Source organism: Mastacembelus armatus, chromosome 23 (assembly GCF_900324485.2).
Source record: "Mastacembelus armatus chromosome 23, fMasArm1.2, whole genome shotgun sequence".
NCBI classification, from domain to species: Eukaryota; Metazoa; Chordata; class Actinopteri; order Synbranchiformes; family Mastacembelidae; genus Mastacembelus; species Mastacembelus armatus.
Window position 1 is genome coordinate 2,055,024 of NC_046655.1, and position 22,792 is coordinate 2,077,815.

The 22,792-nt window shown below is 43.1% G+C and overlaps 1 protein-coding gene across 1 annotated transcript in view; it reads left to right on the forward strand.

Moving 5' to 3' along the window:
• cog5 (component of oligomeric golgi complex 5) overlaps positions 1-22,792 on the forward strand; it is a 79,592-nt gene that overhangs the window by 56,097 nt on the left and 703 nt on the right. The window contains exons 15-21 of the mRNA XM_026326683.2: positions 6,009-6,119; positions 19,560-19,622; positions 20,399-20,502; positions 21,284-21,521; positions 21,689-21,765; positions 22,123-22,249; positions 22,552-22,631. Of these exons, the coding sequence (XP_026182468.1) occupies positions 6,009-6,119; positions 19,560-19,622; positions 20,399-20,502; positions 21,284-21,521; positions 21,689-21,765; positions 22,123-22,249; positions 22,552-22,631 (800 nt within the window). The remainder of the gene's footprint in view (positions 1-6,008; positions 6,120-19,559; positions 19,623-20,398; positions 20,503-21,283; positions 21,522-21,688; positions 21,766-22,122; positions 22,250-22,551; positions 22,632-22,792) is intronic.

Genomic DNA, 22,792 nt, shown 5'->3' on the forward strand with positions numbered 1-22,792 from the left:
TCTGCATGTCTGAAAGTACTTCATGATCTATAGGCTGTTTCACTTCTTCCATGAGGTATAGGTTACATTTCCCAAACTGTCCCTGTGCCGCTGCTTTTGCTATAGCATCCGCTCTATTGTTTCCTTTGGATATTGGATTTAATTTCTTCGTATGTGCGGCACATATACAGACAGCGAGTCGTTTTGGTAACATGACAGCTTGTAATAACTCTTTTAAGAGTGGGGCATGTCTAACTGACTGTCCTCCAGCTGTCTTCATTCCTCTGCGAGCCCATTGTATTTCCTGCTTCATGGCCATCGGTGTTTCATAAATCAAGTCTAACAGCGGTTGTGTTACTTGAGCATAATCTGGAATCCACTGTCGACAGTAGTTACACAGCCCTAAGAATTGCATCATCTGTTGCTTAGTGATAGGCTTACAGGCTTGTTGAATAGCTGCTTTCCTGGATTCAGTCAGGGCTCTGCCTTCTGGTGTTAATTTATGACCCAGGAATACAACTTCAGAAGTAGCCCACTGTAGCTTTTTTGGAGATGCTTTGTTACCTGTTCTTTCTAAATGTTTGAACAGTGCTATCGCCGTGTCTTTGTTGTGCTGCTGAGTGTCTGATGTAATTAAGATATCATCCACATAGGTCAAAATTTGGCTATGTGAAGGCACATGGAATGTAGATAAGCAATTTTCCAATTCTAATACAAATATAGTGGGGCTATCAACATAACCCTGTGGCAACCTGGTGTAGGTAAGTTTCTTTCCCTCAAAGGTGAACCCAAACCATCCCTGTGAGTCTGGATGTACTGGGATAGAGAAAAAAGCATTACTGAGATCCACAACCTTGAACCACTTCATTTCAGGTTTTATATGGTTCAGCAGAGTGTGAGGATCTGGGACACACGGGGCCCTACTTTCAACTGCTTTATTTACTTCCCTTAAGGCTTGAATCATCCTCCAACTCCTCCCATCAGCCTTTTTCACTGGAAATATAGGGGTGTTACACTGAGCCTCTGGTGCTCTCACCAGGATCCCTGCATCAAGCATCTCTTGTACCACAGGCCTGATTCCCTGAAGGGCGTCTGGTTTAAGGGGATACTGCTTTATCCTAGGTCTATAATCAGATTTGGCCTTAATAATAACTTCTGGAGCTGTGGTCATTAGGCCTACATCAGTTTTGCTCCGAGACCAGAAACTGTCAGGCACCTCAGCCAAACACGGATCTAACTCCTCCAGAAGTAACACTCATTCTCGGTCATCCTCCCCCATGTGAGCACGGGGAGTGGCCGTTACAACCCAATTTAAGTTTTTGTAAAAACAGCTTCCCACACTATTACTAAACCAGCCTCCTTCTTCTTCATGCCAATCACAACTACTCTCAGCTTTATTCAAAAACTGCTTTAACTCCTCCCAGTGCATGTCATTCGTCTTAGACACTGACAAGTGAGGATTAGGTGACCGTCCCATCAAGAGGCGCTTAGCTTCTGGAGGAAGACTAACAGAGCAGACTGCCTTTCCTTTCCTATCAGTATAAAGGGTCCTAAGCGTTATTCTCTGTGGCCCTAACTTCTCAAACTTCCGTACATAGTCAAAATCTGGACCTGGGGTGTGTTTATAATAGAGGGTGACATGCATCTGCTCTGGTGAGAGACTTTCTGAGTGTGGTGGTTGAGGATCAGGCAGCAGGCGCAGGAGCTGCTCTCCTGTGCGTCCAGGGTCAGGCATGGGCAGATCTAGGGACCACCAGTAATGTGACGCCCCTTGCTTCAGCACTACGTAAGAGGGGATCTCCTCCCCCGGGCCTATGGCTGCCATCCCGTTAGTAGTAGGCACTAGGGATATTTTTAACTTACTCAACAGATCTCTGCCCAATAAATTCAGAGGACAGTTAGGACACAAAACTGCCATTACCTTTTCCTGAAAGCCAGATGCCTCATCCTCAATCATAAAACTTTGGGAGAAACTGCAAGGGGTGACCTGTCCATTCGCTGATTTTACAAAAATATTTTTATCACCTCTTGTCACTCCAGGAACTCTATCCCTCAAAACTGTTCTATCTGCTCCTGTGTCACACAAAAACTTTATTTTCACTCCGTTAATTTTTAGCATTCTAATGGGCATTACCTTATTCCCTTCTGCATTATAATAAGTTTCTACTATTTCTTCAAGGTCCAACATTTCGTCTACAGTAGGGCCTAGTCATGCTTGGGGGTTAAAGGGTCCCAGTCTCCTATACTCTTCTGATCGTCTGCCTTCATCTCTCCCTGAGCTCTGGTTCTGCTCATCACAATCACGGGCAAAGTGTCCTGGTCTACCACAATTATAGCATACATCATCCTTCCATTTCCTATTTCCAAAGCCTCTCCCTGAGCTCCCTCTACCTCTGCCACTCATGACATCCAGTAGTGCAAACACTGCAGCTTTTGATTGTTGTTCTGATTTATGTTTCTGTAAGTCTTGGGCATGCTGTGCATAATTCATTATTTGAGTCACTCCATCTGTGGGTGTATTAATATTTAGCTTTCGGATGTGGTGGGTGATGGACGGAAGAAACCCACTCAGCAAGGCCTGTTTCAGTTGTTGCTGATAGGGGGAAGCGACAGTGTCAGAGGGATCCAAACCACTGTTTGCTTTAAACACTTCCTCTAGCCATCCTCTATAGTCCTACACATCCTCACCTTCTTTTTGTTTACATTGGGCAATAGCTTGGTAATCAGGAGGTTTAACAAATGCATTTTTTACTCTGTCAGTAATGCAACTTGGTTGTCTAAGACTGGGTCTCCGGGGGCCAAAACCTCCCCCGCTGGAGTCCGCCCTGTATATCCTCCCCTCTGTGTCCTAAAGCTTTCCTGCACACTGAGTCAATCTCCTGCCCGTCCAAATTGTAAGTTTGTCTAAGTTGTTGCAGATTTTCAATCCATTAACGAACATTAGCGAGGGGGTCCCCTAGCCCTTTTACTGCATCCTCTAGCTCCTTACAAGACCACGGTCTCCTTACCAGGAGAAGGGGCCTGTTATCATTCCCTACTCCAAAATGAGGGTTAGGCACCTCTATGGCTGGAAAGATGCTGGCTGGGTCAGTCAATGGTGGCCAGGGCGGCGGATCAGGACGGGGCCCCATCCTTGACCCATCGCCCTGGAGGTCCCTAAACGGACTTAATTTTGACATAGCCTCTGCCAGTCCCTGGACCTCATCAATTAAAGGACCATACAGATTTCCTGATCTAGTGCGGCTAGGACTGATTAGAGCAGGTCCAGCCGTAGGAGGCGGGGTCGCGGCTGTCCTCGCTGCCCTCGTCACAGGTGCGGCAGCCGCAGCAGCCGCTTCTTCTTGTTGAATTAATGCTTGTGGGCGCCCTACAAAATCAGCTGGGTCCTCTTGGAGGGCTGCTATGAGGGACTTTTATCTCTTCTCTTTTCAGCTTGCTCTTGCCACTTTACTGCCTCAATGAGCTGCAATTTAAATTTATCAATTTTCTTAGGTTCTACTATGGCCATTTCTGCTTTTAACTGAGTTACCAATTTATCGCATGGGCAGGTTTCCAATTTTCCAGGAAACTCATACTTTTTCTTCCATTCTCCTAAATATCTCGCTGATCCAGGAGAATAAGTGTTCATAAATTTAGGATCCCCCATTAATTGGGGTTTACTGTTCCCCTTTCCCATAGTTGCAACTTTGGCACAAGCAAACGATCAGTCACAACAGCGCGGGGATCGTCCACTGTATCAAGCTTCTACAGGTACTAATTACCTGCGGATACAGCCGTCCACCACACTCAACTTTTCAATTTTTACTTGTGCCCAACAAAATACACAGTTTAAATAGGTAGTGACGCTGCTCTATTCAGCCGACAATAGTCCGTCAACTACCATCAATCACACGTTCTCATTCACTCACACGCTCTCATTCACTCACACGTGTTTCAGTATCCCTGATACTTTCTTTTCGTCCCTGACGAATAGCGCTTTTACTTTTCAAGTGTCCCTGACACTACTATGTCCCTGACATAGGTTTCGTCCCTGACGAACTTACAGCTGCTTTCTAGTGTCCCTGACACTGCTATGTCCCTGACATAGGTTTCGTCCCTGACGAACTTACAGCTGTTTTCTAGTGTCCCTGACACTGCTATGTCCAGACATAGGTTTCGTCCCTGACGAACTCTACAGCTGTTTTCTAGTGTCCCTGACACTGCTATGTCCCAGACATAGAAGTCAACGCAGCTCACCTATTTCTGCAGATACGTCTCTTGTCCGGCTTCCGTCAAGCAGCAGAAGTGAAGAGGATCTTTTCAGGCGAGTAGACACCGACCTCCCGTCGAATTCACGAGGGTGGATTTTCCTCGATCCCCTATGGGACCGACTGTGCACAGTTTTCCAGCGTCCTCGTCCTCCTCTTCACCATTGATGCTGTATTGGAACCCGCGCGGAAACACCAATAAATGTTGGTTCTAATCAAACATCTACACAGAGACTTTCTTTTCTTTGTTCTAGGTTGAGCTCGTGACTTTTAGGAGATGCACACTTGGTGCTATCCCCGGCTGCAGCCCCGAACTCGCCCAGAACACTTTAATTTATATGTGATGTGGTTACATGACTTCCAGGCACCGTCTCACTTTACACAACAGGGGAAAGTTGAAACATAGGTTAACTTCAAAGTTCATACAGAGTTCACATCCATATCTTTACATGTCTTGGTGATTTGCACAGAAAAACAGAGAACATCCTTGACTGTGATATGCCTGGTTGCACCCTTTACATAAATCTGTCTGCAAAATGACAATTCTCATAACACAGTTAGCAATTTACAATGCCCTTATTCTAACAGCAGCTGCTTCATCACGACCACCCACCCTCCTGTCTAAGGCCGACCGTTTTCAGTTCACCTTGACTGAGAGAGCCTACAAGCCGGCAACATGGAGCTTTTAATGTCAGCTCCATGTTGACTGCTCCTAGGCTACCTAATAACCTGCCTTTCTGCATGTTTATGAGAGCAGCTTGAAGGTTGTTACCCGTCTCCCCTCCTGTGTCTCTCTTTTGGATTTAGCAGTGGTGCTGTGTGCACTCACCGGTCATCCTTTTGAACCACTAGAGACCATTGATTTGAAAATGTCCCTGTAAAATGGTTTTACTCCTAGCTTTGGTTACTACAAAACTTGTCTGTGCACCCTTCTTGCATGCAGTTAATTCCAGGCAGTTTAGGGGTGACTCTTAGGCCCAATCCAGCTTTTGTTCCTAAGGTGCTTGGGTCCTACTCTAAGGTGAATGTTGAGGACTTCCAGCCTCCACCGCACACTTCCCCAGAACAGGAGCATCTACATAAGCTATGTCCTGTTCGTGCGCTGAATGCTTATGTGGAGAAAACAAGTTCTTTTGCGGGCTCACTCCACTAGGGGCCTGGCGACCTTTTGGGCCTTGTCCATTCAGGACATTTGTGCCACTGCTAGTCATGGTCATCTCCTCTTACTTTTGCAAGGTTCTACAAACTGGATGGCACTCTTCTTGGAGTAGCCTCCTGCTATGAAAGAGAACTTTAGGTTACTTGCGTAACCTTGGTTCTCTGAGGTGCATGAGTGCCATGTCTCCCCAGACCACCCTTCTTGTTACTGGGGTGAACAAGAAGAGGTATACTTATTTTCAATGACTAGTGATGTTGTGTCTGCAGCTTATACGGCAGGAGGTCATAACACAGACGTCACGATTGCCAGCCACTCAGGGCTGGCGTAGTGGTGCAGTGTCTCTGTGAATACGCAAGGGAGTGTATCCCATAGTCAGACATCTCAGAGAACTACTGCTACTGCTACATGCTACTCAGAGAACCGGGGCTACACAAGTAACCTAAAGTTCTGGAAAGTTCCTTATACAGCTTTATGCATGACTTTAACCCATGAAGCTCCTCAGTGAGAGTAGTTACTGAAAACTAATTTATTCCATTTGTTTCTTTTATATGTATCCTGTTTACTTACTGTACACTGCCTCACTGTGTGTGTCTGACATTACTTTTACTTCTCCCTATCTGCAGTTGTGTACTCAGGGTGATGCCAGTCAGGTAATTGGTCCATTAACAGAGGGCCAGAGGAGAAATGTTGCTGTGGTCAACTCCCTCTACCGTTTGCAGCAGGCTGTGACTAAGGTAGGAAGAAGAGTTACTGTCCATTTGTCATTTGTGTGGCACCTGTCTTTGCAGATGAACAGCAAAGATTTGGAAAGTAATAATATGTGTAATAATTTCTTCTGGTGATTTGTTGGTTAAGCTGCATAGAAGCTTAACAAATAACGTCACACCCCTCTTTCTTCCACTGAAACCTATCTAATAAAAGCAAAACTTCTAGAAAATAAAATCAAGAAAGTGGTGTTAGGAAAAAAAATTCCCGTTTACTTCTGTTAAATGTGTGTAAATATTTAGCTGGATGGAGATGGGACTGAAAAAAAAAATTAAATGAAAATGAAATATTAGAAGCAAGTTCTTGTCTTTTGCAATTTAAGGGAAATACAGTGTACACCTGCAAAGTCCCGGTTCAGAGTTCGCGGCCTCATTAGCTTGCATATTTTTCCTTAGAACGTAACTAATAATTGTGCATGGACACCCCTGCAATTTCGCAGAAACCGCAAATATCCTCCGCAATTTTTTATGGCTTTTTTTTTTGTGGCCGTATTTAATTTTTCATGTTTTAACGCTAAATTATTAAGAACAATATAATTTACTAATTTTGGTCACTGATTATTATTTACTAATAATGTATTAAGCTGAGTTAGAAATGAAATTAAAGTGTTTTGGGAGCATATTTGGGGGCATAGGGTAACTATAAACTATAAAAAATCTGCATTTATGCATTTTGTTTGACCACATAGCGTTTTTTCACAATTCGCGGGTGCTCTAGGAACATAACCCTCGCATATTTTGGGGGTTTACTGTACATTGTTTATATGGGAGGAATGTCTTCCAAGAGTGGACTCTTTCATAGTGTTTGTGATTTAGTTAACTGATTTTGTCAGTGCAAAAGAATAATTAATATATTTAGCACAAGAGCTGTGTATGTGTTAGAGAGATTCAAGTGCTACTTTTCAAATGCAGAGATGTCACAAATACACAAACATGTATGTGAAAAGGAAGCACAGGAAATTAAAGGGGGATAAAAGGAAAAGTAGTCAGCGCGCATTGTGTTCTTTCAGCATCCTCTATTAAACATGTATGGCCTGTTCTGGCCTAGCAGCCCAGCTGATTAATGGCATAAAAACAGATTACTTCAGCATTAAATATTTAACCTCGAGGCTTTAAATTTTTACTGTGTGAAAACAAAGTGAGAATTTATTCCAGGCAGACAGAGGGAGCAATAAAACAGTAAGAGTAGATGAGAAAAGAAACACAAATACTTGACCTGTCTGGCTTGAATAAATAATGAATAGACCTGCTCAAAATCCACATATCATCAGCAAGATCCTTTTTTGATTTAGCGGGTCAAAGTGTCACACATTTCCATTTTTACTGCAACTGTTCATTTGTACAGTGGCAGAGCATGTGCAAGTACCAGACTGTTATAATGTCTGTAGGTGGTGCTCAGCTTACACTCACACATACAGCACCCTGAGAATGCACAGACCATATTGAAGCACATACTATACTGAATGTATGCTTAGAAACTGAAGTAAAGAAAAGGTCTTTTGGCCAGGGTTTGATGCAAACTGCTATTATTGTGTAAAGATCGTTGTTACTTTACTTTAATATTTTGGAAATTTTAGATTGACTTCATGAGGGAAATCAGCCAAACTACACTACCCTGTGTAACTAAACCACAAATGTAGATATGTCTTGTACATACCTGAGTGTTTGATTATATTCCGATATAACGTAGGCTGCTTTTTGAATGAATGACGTTTTGCCTTTAACCCGGTGACACCCTGGTGTGATAGCGAAGGATTGGTGGAGCTGAACAGTGCTGCGCTTTCACACAGAGGACTGGAGTTCAATCGCATGTGAAGCTGCACTTCAAGATAGGAATTTTTTCACTGTCAGACACTGCAGATAAAACCTAAGTAAATAAAATTGAAGCTATAATCAGAAGACTGACTTTTGTGCTGGAGGATCAGATATTTTGTACATGTCTACACAGCAAAATCACCATTTTTAAATCTCAACGCTAAAATGATTTTATATGTGAACATATTACCACACACACACATACAGTGGGTACGGAAAGTATTCAGACCCCTTTAAATTTTTCAATCTTTGTGTCATTGCAGCCATTTGCCAAAATCAAAAAAGTTCATTTTATTTCTCATTAATGTACACTCAGCACCCCATCTTGACAGAAAAAAACTGAAATGTAGAAATTTTTGCAAATTTATTAAAAAAGAAAAACTGAAATATCACATGGTCATAAGTATTCAGACCCTGTGCTCAGTATTGAGTAGAAGCACCCTTTTGAGCTAGTACAGCCATGAGTCTTCTTGGGAATGATGCAACAAGTTTTTCACACCTGGATTTGGGGATCCTCTGCCATTCTTCCTTGCAGATCCTCTCCAATTCTGTCAGGTTGGATGGTGAACGTTGGTGGACAGCCATTTTCAGGTCTCTCCAGAGATGCTCAATTGGGTTTAGGTCAGGGCTCTGGCTGGGCCAGTCAAGAACGGTCACAGAGTTGTTCCGAAGCCACTCCTTTGTTATTTTAGCTGTGTGCTTAGGGTCATTGTGTAGGTCAAACTACCTCTCTTCAAAACCCACCTCTCCCGCACCATCACCTTCCGTAACTTAAAGAACATCGACCTCCCCTCCTTCACTGCTGCTCTCAACAACCTTTCATGTACTAATTACACACCGTCCCTCTCCAACATGTTATCCAATTTCAACTGTGAGCTACGAAATCTACTCAACACCTTCGCCCCACTCAAAACTAGATCTGTATCCTTTACGCACTCTGCTCCATGGTACACACCCGAACTCCGCCTCCTCAAAACCCAAGCCCGCCGCCTTGAACGTCTCTTCAAAAAAACCGGTTCATCCACCCACAAGGACTTATACCTAAACCACATACTGAAGTACAAGCAAACCATTACTCAAACAAAATCTGACTTCTATGCCTCGCTTATTGTATCCGCCTCTGGCTCCACGCGTTCCCTCTTCTCCACTGTCAAAAATTTATTGGGCCCTCCCGATACTCCTCTCTTCCCTTCACTCTCCACCACCTTGTGCAATAACTTCCTGGATTTCTTCTCATCAAAAATCGAAAATATACACCAGCAATTTCCCCCCATCTGTGACACTGCGAACTGCCTCCACTGTACCCTTCCCTCTCTACCAGTATCCTCCCTGCTTTCGAGTTTTATCATTCCACCCACCACGGTTATCTCTTCCCTGATCCTCAAATCCAAACCCTCAACCTGCAAACTTGACCCCCTACCAACCAACCTCGTCAAGCTCTGTCTCCCCTCTCTCCTTCCTCATCTTACCCACATTATTCACACTTCCCTCAGTTCTGGCATCGTACCCCCATCACTCAAGACAGCCATCATCTCACCAATTCTAAAAAAACCTGGTCTCGATCCTGCCGACCTTAACAACTTCCGCCCTATCTCCAATCTCCCGTTCCTCTCCAAAATCCTGGAAAAAGTTGTTCACCACCAGGTCCATACCCACCTTTCCGCCAATAGCCTATACGAACACTTTCAATCTGGTTTCCGCCAACTTCACAGCACTGAAACTGCCCTGGTCAAAATCACCAACGACCTCCTAGTAGCCGCAGACTCTGGCCTTGTCTCCATCCTCATCCTCCTTGACCTAACTGCAGCTTTTGACACCATCTCACACAATATTCTCCTCCATCGCCTTGCTTCCATCGGCATAGCCGGCTCGGTCCTCTCATGGTTCACCTCCTACCTATCTGACCGCACCCAGTCCGTCCATCTCCAGAACTTCCACTCCCAGCCCTCTACTGTCAGTTGTGGCGTGCCTCAGGGCTCTGTCCTGGGGCCCCTCCTCTTTATTATTTATCTCCTTCCTCTCGGAAATATCCTTAGGCTACATAACATCAATTTCCACTGTTATGCAGACGACACCCAGCTCTACCTCTCTGCTGCTCCATCTTCTACCCTCCCCCCTCCCTCCCTCCTTACCTGCTTACATAATATCAAATCCTGGTTCACCCATAACTTTTTGAAACTCAACCCTGACAAAACTGAAATTCTCCTCGTGGGCACCAGATCCACCCTTTCTAAAACCAGCACCTTCTCCATTCACATTGACAACAATACTGTCCCCCCCTCCCCCCAAGTTAAAAGCCTGGGTGTCATCCTAGACGGTACTCTCTCCTTCACTCAGCATATCAATACCACTACCCGGTCGGCCTACTCCCATCTCCGTAACATAAACCGCATCCGTTCCTCACTCACCACCGATAGCACGGCAATACTCATTAACGCCTTTGTCACCTCTCGTTTGGATTACTGTAACTCACTCCTCACTGGTCTACCTCTCAAATCACTTCGCAAACTTCAACTTGTCCAGAACTCTGCTGCCCGAATCATCACCAGAACTCCATCCTCACATCATATCACCCCTGTCCTTAAACAACTTCACTGGCTCCCTGTGTCCTTCCGTATAAACTATAAAATCCTCCTTCTCACCTACAAAGCCCTCCACTCTATTGCCCCACCATACATCACTGAACTACTTCATATCTATTCTCCGCCTCGTCCTCTCCGCTCCTCCAGTTCCACTCTCCTCTGCACCCCTACAGCGCGCCTGGCCACCATGGGCGCTAGATCCTTCAGCCACACTGCGCCCCGCCTTTGGAACATTCTCCCTCATCGCATCCGGTCGTCTCCGGACTTATCAACTTTTAAATCAATTCAATTCAATTCAATTCAATTCAATTTTATTTGTATAGCGCCAAATCACAATACAAATCATCTCAAGGCACTTTACAAAAACTAAAACTAAAAACCCAACAATTCCCTTATGAGCAAGCACTTGGCGACAGTGGAGAGGAAAAAACTCCCTTTAACGGAAGAAAAAAACCTCCAGCAGAACCGGGCTCAGTTTGGGCGGCCATCTGCCTCGACCGGTTGGGGTGAGTGGATAGAGCAGAGAGAAAAGAACAGCAACAATAAACAACAAATAGACACTGCAAGTTGGTGGGGCCAGTAACTGCACATCAGCGATAAACAGCTCCAGGACCAGGGACACCTGCAGAAGGTACAGAGAGAGAGAGAGAGAGAGAGAGGGAGGGAGAGAGCACAAACTAGGGGAGAGAGAGAGCACAAGGTTAGTAACATTCAATGGTGGAATATACATGAGGTCGGAGAGAAGGGGGAGGGGGGGGCGGGTAGGGTAGGGGAGCTCAGTGCACCAATGGTCCTTGGGCAGTCTAGGCCTATAGCAGCATAACTAACTAAGGGATGGTTCAGGGTTGCCTGAAGCCAGCCCTAACTATATGCTTTGTCAAAGAGGAAGGTTTTAAGTCTAGCCTTAAAAGTACAGAGAGTGTCTGCCTCCTGAACCCAGGCTGAGAGCTGGTTCCACAGGAGAGGAGCTTGATAGCTAAAGGCTCTGCCTCCCATTCTGCTTTTGAGAACTCTGGGAACCACAAGTAGGCCTGCACTCTGAGAGCGAAGTGGTCTATTGGGATAATATGGTACTATGAGGTCTTTAAGGTATGAAGGAGCTTGATTATGAAGGGATTTGTATGTGAGAAGAAGGATTTTAAATTCTATTCTATATTTTACAGGGAGCCAATGAAGAGAAGCCAATATAGGAGAAATATGATCTCTCCTGCTAGTTCCTGTCAGGACTCTGGCTGCGGCATTCTGGATTAATTGGAGGCTTTTTATTAAGATATTAGGACATCCAGATAGTAATGAGTTACAGTAATCTAGCCTTGAGGAAACAAACGCATGGACTAGTTTTTCTGCATCATTTTGAGACAGGATGTTCCTAATTTTGGAAATGTTGCGCAGGTGAAAGAATGCAGTTCTAGAAATTTGTTTTATGTGTGAGTTAAAGGACATGTCCTGGTCAAAAATAACTCCAAGGTTTTTTACAGTAGTGCTGGAGGCCAGGGCTATGCCATCTAGAGTAGCTATAATTTTAGAAAAGTTATTTCTGAGATTTTTAGGCCCAAATATAATGACTTCTGTTTTCTCCGAGTTTAAAAGTAAAAAGTTACTGGTCATCCAAGCCTTTATGTCAGTTAGACAGGCTTGAAGTCTGGTTAACTGGTTTGTGTTAACAGGTTTAATAGATTGATATAACTGAGTGTCATCCGCATAGCAGTGGTAATTAATAGAGTGCTTCCTAATGATATATCCTAAAGGAAGCATGTACAGGGTGAACAGAATCGGTCCTAGCACAGAACCTTGTGGAACTCCATAACTAACTTTTGTTCGTGTGGAAGGTTCATCATGGACATGAACAAACTGGAATCTGTCCGATAAATTGGATTTGGAATCATCACTCAAAACATATCTGTTCCGTATAGCGTTTTCCACCTAACTCTCTTAACTTCTCAAAGCAGCCCGTGATGTCCTACCACCCTCTGCCTATTTCATATTGTCTCATACTGTTTCATATTTGTTGTTCTGTCATCTGGGTTTCTGTATTTCAATTTACTTGTACTGTACTTCGCCCACTTCCTAGATAATCCACGCTTTTGCCTTTACATTCTCTCCCGCCGTTTATGTATTCTTGTTACTGTTGTTTTAATGCACTCTATGTATATCATGCTGTATGCTTCCTTTTCTATCTGTAAGGTGACCTTGAGACTTTGAAAGGCGCCATGAAATAAAATGTATTATTATTATTATTATTATTATTGTCCTGTTGAAAGGTGAACCTTCGGCCCAGTCTGAGGTCCTGAGCACTCTGGAAGAGGTTTTCTTCCAGGATATCCCTGTACTTGGCCACATTCATCTTTCCTTCAATTGCAACCAGTCGCCCTGTCCCTGCAGCTGAAAAACACCCCCACAACATGATGCTCCCACCACCATGTTTCACTGTAGGGATTGTATTGGGCAGGTGATGAGCAGTGCCTGGTTTTCTCCACACATACGGCTTACAATTAATGCCAAAAAGTTCAATCTTGGTCTCATCAGACCAGAGAATCTTATTTCTCATAGTCTGGGAGTCCTTCGTGTGTTTTTTGGCAAACTCTATGCGGGCTTTCAGGTGTCTTGCACTTCAGAGAGGCTTCCGTCGGGCCACTCTGCCATAAAGCCCCGATTGGTGGAGGGCTGCAGTGATAGTTGACTTTGTGGAACTTTCTCCCATCTCCCTACTGCATCTCTGAAGCTCAGCCACAGTGATCTTTGGGTTCTTCTTTACCTCTCTCACCAAGGCTCTTCTCCCACGATTGCTCAGTTTGGCTGGACGGCCAGGTCTAGGAAGAGTTCTGGTCATCCCAAACTTTTTCCATTTGAGGATTATGGAGGCCACTGTGCTCTTAGGAACCTTGAGTGCTGCAGAAATTCTTTTGTAACCTTGGCCAGATCTGTGCCTTGCCACAATTCTGTCTCTGAGCTCCTTGGGCAGTTCCTTCGACCTCATGATTCTCATTTGCTCTGACATGCACTGTGAGCTGTAAGGTCTTATATAGACAGGTTTGTGCCTTTCCTAATCAAGTCCAATCAGTTTAATTAAACACAGCTGGACTCCAATGAAGGAGCAGAACCATCTCAAGGAGGATCAGAAGAAATGGACAGCATGTGAGTTAAATATGAGTGTCACTGCAAAGGGTCTGAATACTTATGACCATGTGATATTTCAGTTTTTCTTTTTTAATAAATTTGCAAAAATTTCTACATTTCTGTTTTTTTTCTGTCAAGATGGGGTGCTGAGTGTACATTAATGAGAAATAAAATGAACTTTTTTGATTTTGGCAAATGGCTGCAATGACACAAAGATTGAAAAATTTAAAGGGGTCTGAATAATTTCCGTACCCACTGTATATGTATATATTCTATTCTCTATTCTACAAGCACCTTGGAATCCCACAGGCAAATGGGAACGAAGAAGAAGCTGCAAGGAAAGCAGCCACTGCCAAATACCTACAGAGTGTAAGGGAAGTCCTAAGAAGCCAACTAAATGGGAAGAACAAGGTCCAAGCCATCAACACCTACGCCCTGCCGGTCATCAGATACCCCACTGGCATAATAAGCTGGCCAAAAGAGGACATAGAAGCCACTGATGTCAAGACAAGGAAGCTCCTCACAATGCATGGAGGGTTTCACCTCAAATCCAGCATCCTGAGACTGTACACTAAGAGGAAGGAAGGAGGCCAAGGACTGGTGAGCGTGAGAGCCACCATCCGAGATGAAACAGCAAAGATCCATGAGTACATCAGGAAGATGGCCCCGAGCGATGGAATACTTAGTGAATATCTCAGACAACAGAAGCTCCATGCAGAGGAAGAGGAGCAAGAACCATCATGGCAGGACAAACCCCTGAATGGTATGTACCACCGACAGATAGAAGAAGTGGCTGATATCGAAAAGTCCTACCAGTGGCTGGAAAAGGCTGGGCTGATAGACAGCACAGAGACACTAAGCAGCACAAGAACAGGCCCTGAGCACAAGATCGATAGAGGCTGGGGTCTACCACACCAGGCAGGACCCCAGGTGCAGGCTGTGCAAAGATGACCCTGAGACAATCCAGCACATAACAGCAGGTTGTAAGATGCTAGCAGGCAGGGCATACTTGGAACACCATAACCAAGTGGCCGGCATAGTGTACAGGAACATCTGTGCCAAGTATGGGTTGGAGGTTCCAAGGTCAAAATGGGACACACCTCCAAAGGTGAAGACTTTTGAGAATGACCAAGATAAGATCCTGTGGGACTTCCAGATACAGACAGACATAGTAGTGGTGGACAAACAGCAGAAGAAGGCCGTAGTGGTAGATGTAGCAATCCCAACATCAGAAAGAAGGAACATGAGAAGCTTGAGAAATACCAAGGGCTGAAAGAAGAGATGTGCCAAAAGATGTGTAAGCTGAAGGCAACAGGGGTCCCCCTGGTAATCGGCACCCTCGGGGCTGTGACCCCCAAACTGGGAGAGTGGCTCCAACAGATCTCAGGAACAACATCAGAGCTCTCAGTTCAGAAGAGAGCAGTGCTAGGAACAGCTAAGATACTGCAAAGAACCCTCAAACTCCCAGGCTTCTGTAAGAGGACCCGGGATTGAGGAAGAAAAGATTGAGTTTTTGGATCAATAAGTCAATGTCAAAACATTGTTAAAACCCATACAATGCCCTTTACAACTGTCGGAAGAAAGAACACCTACAACCACATTTCATCAGAACAAGCTGTTTCCACACAGGAGTCTGTTCCTGTACACTCATGTCACAGCAGCTGTACAGAGACACTCCTGCACTGAGGACTACTCTGTTTAATAAAGTTTAACTTGTAGCTTGCTGTTTGTCTTACTACAGGTGGAATATGAATATTTTCCTAACTTTACTGCAGTGCTGCAGACCTGAGCTGCATTGTCATTGAGAATCATTGAAACTGCAAGGGTCTGCGATATTGAAGCTGTTTGATGCTTCGTCAGGCAAGAAACAGAAAGTCTTTTAATTTGCAAATGAAGTTACAAAATGGTTCCTTAAAGTACAAACAGATTGTGAAACCCAACATAAGATTTAAAGCAAACCGAAACCCTAGAAGTTATACAACATAATGAGGTCTTTAAACTTAACTCTGGCATACATTTTTTAAAATAATTTTTTAGCACACTGCCTCTTGCAGTCATTGCATGATCAACATGTATACAGTGGGTACAGAAAGTATTCAGACCCCTTTAAATTTTTCACTCTTTGTGTCATTGCAGCCATTTGCCAAAATCAAAAAAGTTCATTTTATTTCTCATTAATGTACACTCAGCACCCCATCTTGACAGAAAAAAACAGAAATGTAGAAATTTTTGCAAATTTATTAAAAAAGAAAAACTGAAATATCACATGGTCATAAGTATTCAGACCCTTTGCAGTGACACTCATATTTAACTCACATGCTGTCCATTTCTTCTGATCCTCCTTGAGATAGTTCTGCTCCTTCATTGGAGTCCAGCTGTGTTTAATTAAACTGATTGGACTTGATTAGGAAAGGCACACACCTGTCTATATAAGACCTTACAGCTCACAGTGCATGTCAGAGCAAATGAGAATCATGAGGTCGAAGGAACTGCCCAAGGAGCTCAGAGACAGAACTGTGGCAAGGCACAGATCTGGCCAGAGTTACAAAAGAATTTCTGCAGCACTCAAGGTTCCTAAGAGCACAGTGGCCTCCATAATCCTCAAATGGAAAAAGTTTGGGACGACCAGAACTCTTCCTAGATCTGGCCGTCCAGCCAAACTGAGCAATCGTGGGAGAAGAGCCTTGGTGAGAGAGGTAAAGAAGAACCCAAAGATCACTGTGGCTGAGCTCCAGAGATGCAGTAGGGCGATGGGAGAAAGTTCCACAAAGTCAACTATCACTGCAGCCCTCCACCAGTCGGGGCTTTATGGCAGAGTGGCCCGACGGAAGCCTCTCCTCAGTGCAAGACTCATGAAAGCCCCCATAGAGTTTGCCAAAAAACACATGAAGGACTCCCAGACTATGAGAAATAAGATTCTCTGGTCTGATGAGACCAAGATTGAACTTTTTGGTGTTAATTCTAAGCGGTATGTGTGGAGAAAACCAGGCACTGCTCATCACCTGCCCAATACAATCCCTACAGTGAAACATGGTGGTGGGAGCATCATGTTGTGGGGGTGTTTTTCAGCTGCAGGGACAGGACGACTGGTTGCAATTGAAGGAAAGATGAATGCGGCCAAGTACAGAGATATCCTGGAAGAAAACCTCTTCCAGAGTGCTCAGGACCTCAGACTGGGCCGAAGGTTCACCTTTCAACAGGACAATGACCCTAAGCACACAGCTAAAATAACAAAGGAGTGGCTTCAGAACAACTCTGTGACCGTTCTTGACTGGCCCAGCCAGAGTCCTGACCTAAACCCAATTGATCATCTCTGGAGAGACCTGAAAATGGCTGTCCACCAACGTTCACCATCCTCCAACCTGACAGAACTGGAGAGGATCTGCAAGGAAGAATGGCAGAGTATCCCCAAATCCAGGTGTGAAAAACTTGTTGCATCATTCCCAAGAAGACTCATGGCTGTACTAGCTCAAAAGGGTGCTTCTACTCAATACTGAGCACAGGGTCTGAATACTTATGACCATGTGATATTTCAGTTTTTCTCTTTTAATAAATTTGCAAAAATTTCTACATTTCTGTTTTTTTCTGTCAAGATGGGGTGCTGAGTGTACATTAATGAGAAATAAAATGAACTTTTTTGATTTTGGACAATGGCTGCAATGACACAAAGAGTGAAAATTTTAAAGGGGTCTGAATACTTTCCGTACCCACTGTATATAGAAATATCGTTTCAAGTATGTATGGCATTGTATATATCTGATATGATATCACACACCCTCAGAGTGGATCATATCCTCTGTACTCCCTAACATGAGCCATGCACAGCTTGGTCTGAGTAACAGCAGCCACGCTGACTTCACCTGTTGCTGTTAGGGACTGAAACAACATCAGGACATGTGCAGGGTATTTGATCATGAGCTGCATTCATGTGTTACTTTGTGAACTGATCAATAATGCATGGATTTAAGTGTCAGATCAGTGACTGTCGCGGACTGACTGTAGCGCACCTCCTTAACACTTGTCATTATGTGTAAAGATCATTTATGAGAGGGTGGGGCTGAGGCTGCAGAACTTGAGTTACTACTCAAAGTCAGAGTAGGATATGCGCTGCACTCCCTCCCAGCTGTGCAGGGCTCATGTTATTATGATTAATTTATTAATTTATTATCTTCTTACATCAGATAATTGGTGAGAGTTTGAGCTGAGCCTTGCAAAAGAGTACTGTATGACGTGTTTTCTTATATACGATCCCACCCCTACTTGTTAGTGTTAAATTAACATTCACAGAGTTTAACACTGACCATTTTGCTGTAAAGGGATGTTATTAAGAAGTTGTACTGACTCTGGTCATGCACACTTTTATTTTACACAGCCAAAGGACAAATACAAAAGATAGAATGTAAGGCAGAAAATAAAAACAGATAGAGCAATATAAGCACACACTGTACAACAACAAAATCTCTGACATGAAATCAACACTAAACAAAAAGTGTTCGTGTGTGAACAGTTTTTATATTAAATGAACAGGCTCAGAGTTGATTTAACACTGGAGATTTGCTATGTAGTTCTCATCTGTTTCTATGTCAACCGGTCAAAACCTTACTGCTGTATATGCCTAACACATAATCGAGCACTTCTTTCAGTAAAATAGATTGTCTTAGTAGTATCGATTCTGACTCGATCATTTATTAGTTTGTATAAACTCCTGTTGTAAAATCACCACTAGAGCTTTGTTTTATCAGCATTAACACAGTGTCATTCATTGTTTGTTATGGCATATCTAAGGATTTACTTTGTCAGTGAAAACAGTCACGAAGACTTGATTGTTTTTCTCCTCTGGAACTTTTCTTGCCTATGTGCAATATCCACATCGGCTACCAAGGAAATATTTTATGCATCCCCATTTGTAGCATCAGATTCCTCCCCCTCTTCCAACAATGCACCAAAGTTCTGCTTTCAAGACTAACTATGCATCAGCCTCCCCTCCGTAACAAAGTGTATACCTTGGAAAATTCATTGCATGAACTTAGAAATGTGGATGCAGATATATAATAATAATTATTAATGAAGTTAAACAATTATCTGTGCAATACAGTGGTGTGAAAAAGTGTTGGCCCCCTTCCTGATTTCTTATTTTATTGCATGTTTGTCACACTTTGTTTCAGATCATCAAACAAATTTAAATATTAGTCCAAGATAACCCAAGTAAACACATCATGCAGTTTTTAAATGAAGGTTTTTATTATTAAGGGAAAACAAAATCCAAAACTACATGGCCCTGTGTGAAAAAGTGTTTGCCCCCTAAACCTAATAACTGGTTGGGCCACCCTTAGCAGCAACAACTGCAACCACGTGTTTGCAATAACTTGCAGTGAGTCTGTTACAGTGCTGTGGAGGAATTTTGGCCCACTTGTCTTTGCAGAATTGTTGTAATTCAGTGTTTACTGTTTTAATAACTTATGGTGTTGAGCTGTTGTGTTTAATAGATCTTTGACTAGGTACATGGAACCTGGTGTAACAGATTAGAATTATTTATCTGTGGCAGTGCCTGTTTATTTGCACATCCACAGACAGACCTGCTGACAGAAAGAGGGACTTACGTTGTATTTTTTGGAGCGTGGTGTGCGATTAAAACCTCTGCATCCCTGACACAAAGCCACCACCAGGGCACTGCAAACACACCGCGGTAAAAAAAAAAAAAGTGTGACATATTGAATGCCGACATCTATATTTAACAGTGTGACAGAGTAGCCCGTCACTGATTTTATGGCATGTGCTATTACGCACACATGCGCACCGGCCACCACCACGCTGCATAAGCAGGCACACATACACAGTATATGCATGCAAATGACACAAATATGTAGAAATATACATATGTGTTTTTTATTTGCAGATAATTTCTGGTTTGGGGATGTGTCCACCAGCTGCTGCAGAGGCCCTGTCTATCACTTTGGAGGTATCCCAGAAAAACAGCAAACATATTGATTTACAGTATACAGCCTACCTTTTTATAAATCTTGGTGTGTTAGCTTATTTGCATATGTTTTTGCTGTTTGTTACAACTGTTGATGCATTGTTGAGTTTTCAGAAGGATTGTAGATTAATTTAGTTCTGTTTCTTTCTTTCCCTTCCAAGAAGTAGAATTATTAGGTAACAATACAGGCTGATTTGCGTGCATCTTAATTGTCTGCTTCAGACATTTTTCTGCACATTTCCAGTTGATTTTGAAGACGCAGCTCATTTTACTGCAGCTGTTGCACATTGTTCTGCTAAGAGGACATTTTCCTGATGGGAGTCTGTCTGCAGTCTGCCAGGGTTTAAATTCCTGTCACACACTGACATATTCATAGGCACACACTATATAGTGGGACAGATTTTGAATCGCAATTAATGTTGCTGTAGATGGAGCAGAGCATAGATCCTGTCCTATTGCGCTGTTATCAACCCAAAAACACACACACACAGATAATATACTTATATCTAAAATGTAAAAGTCATTCAACCTCATATGTGTATCTACTGCTTACCTGAATACCCAAGTTACTATGGCAACAAGACTCCCCTAAGACACAGGTAGTGAGCAACAATTAATATGATGGTGTTTTTGGGCACAAAGTACTTGTTGTCAGGTCTGGATTTAGAGTTAGGCTTAGGCCTTTTGAATGCTTATAATTCTACTATAATTTAGCACCGGAGGACTCAGTTTGTTTGCTTTCTTTTTCTCTAATTTAGGGAGTGCAGGCCCTCATGAGCAGTGCAGTGCAGCCTCTCCTGCAGTCAGTTAGTGACTCCATAGAGGCTATCATCATCACACTACATCAGGAAGACTTTTCAGGGTGAGTAACATGGAGCCTGTTTCCACTGAACTTTTCAGGGGCCCATGAATGATTTCTCCTACGACTTTTAGTTATAGGATTTGACAAGAAGCACCATGATCTAAATTGAGTTCCTCAGCACTAGTTCCTTGGCCCAAGCAGCTAGTGCTGGTACCTTAGTTGCAGGAAGTGGTGAAAGTACTCAGATCTCTTTACTTACGTAAAAGCACCAGTACAATAATACAAAAATAATCCATTAAAAGTAAAAGCCCTGTGTTCAAGTAAATTATTACATCAAAATATACTAAATAAACTGTAAAAGTAATAGTTTTGAAGTGACATTATTACAGTGTTAAAATAAAATAATTAATAAAAAGATGCATCAGTGCATAAGCAGCATTTTACAGCTGTAACTCTGAGGTAGTTATATCTGTTCATTCCAAATCTAGACATCAGGCCCACTACATAGGGGCAAAAGATAAAAATTGCCTCTGATCTCGGTTGTTTGACATGGAGATCTATTTAGTGGAACTGCTACTGCTCATATGTCTGAAACGTGAAGACCACTGTAGGCTGTTTTACCACATGCTGTGTTCTACTTTCCCTTTTATCGCCTTTAAATGTATACAGTACAACAGTGAACAGTGAATGTTCTTCAGACAAATCAGAATGGTACCTGTATGTAGCCCTCAAACTATCAGGTGGCGTTTTGCAATAGCATGCTATCCTTTTATTGCTTTCTGTGTAATTCTGGTAATTTCACATAATTGTCTGTGTGTCTGTGCGTGTGTGTGTGTTGCAGACCACTTTCCAGCACTGATAAACCAGACGTTCCATGCTCCCTCTACATGAAGGAATTGCAAGGTTTCATCTCCAGAGTGATGGACGACTACTTCAAATACTTCCAGTGCATAGACTTTATCTACGAGAGTACCGAGTCCATCGCTCAAAGAGCCATTGAACTGTTCATCCGCCATGCCAGCCTGCTGCGGCCACTGAGGGAGGGTGGCAAGATGAGGCTGGCTGCTGACTTTGCACAGGTGAGCATGCAGAGCTTTCTGTGGCAGATATTTGCAGACTGTTCCCCTCCTAGTTAAGTCAAATTGATCCTTTTTGACAATGATTCAAAAGTAAGGAAGTCATGACTTCACTAAACTGAAGTATATATTTGCATGTTTGCTGTCTTGTGTTTTCATGTGTGTGTCAGATGGAGATGGCAGTAGCTCCTCTTTGCAGGAGAGTGTCTGATTTAGGGAAACCTTACAGAATGCTGCGCTCCTTCAGGTGTGTATGCTCATAAATCATCCCTTGGCTGCTGACTAGGGTCAGTTCAGCTTAGTGCAATAGACCAGCATAGACACACAGGATTGGCATGTATTTTTCTGCAATAATTTTGAACCTATTGTACATTCGAGGCACTAAGAGTGAGGATGGTTGTTAAAAATAATGCCATGAATCATTTTTTTAATGAATGAACTTACTTAAAGGGCATTAAAATTATCTGTATCTGGGATTTCAGTGTCCAGCCTAATGAATAGAGTCAACTGAAAAATGACATTTAAAATACTTCTGGGCTGTTGTACTTAATGGGCTAAAACAGTACACAGTATGTTGCAGTACCACTGTGTGTTTGTGTTGCAGGCCGCTGCTGTTTCAGACCAGTGAGCTGATAGCCAGCAGTCCAGCTGTGGGTGACCTGATCCCCTATAGCACCCTGCTGCACTTCCTCTTCACCAGAGCTCCATCTGAGCTGAAGTCACCTCACCAGGTCTGTACACACACATTGATCTTTGATAGAAGACATCCCTTAGCCATCACAACTAAAATGTGTAACCCCAACCCTTTCCATAACATTAACCTAAGCCTGATTCTAACCTAAACCCTAAATAGCCCTTTGAATGTAGACACACATGTAGACACACACAAACACCTTATTCACATTAATAACATGACTTTCCAAAGAGTAATCCATTGTTGCCAATAATGTCACATATTTAGATTAAGTGGGTTACAAAGAAAACTGTGTTCAGACTATTACTATACAAACTAAAACAGCTTTCTCCCCCACAGAGAGCAGAGTGGTCCATCGCCCGGTACTCTCAGTGGCTCGATGACCATCCGTCAGAGAGAGACAGGCTTACCCTGATCAGGTAACTTTTCATTTTTCTGGTTTAGGTTACTTGTACACCACAACAATAACATACATTCAAAGGTTACTGTTTTAGGTTCATGTTTACTAGAATACTATAATTTGAATTATTTATAGCTTCAGAATAAAATGGGAGATTACCCTGAACTTGACTTCTTGCTT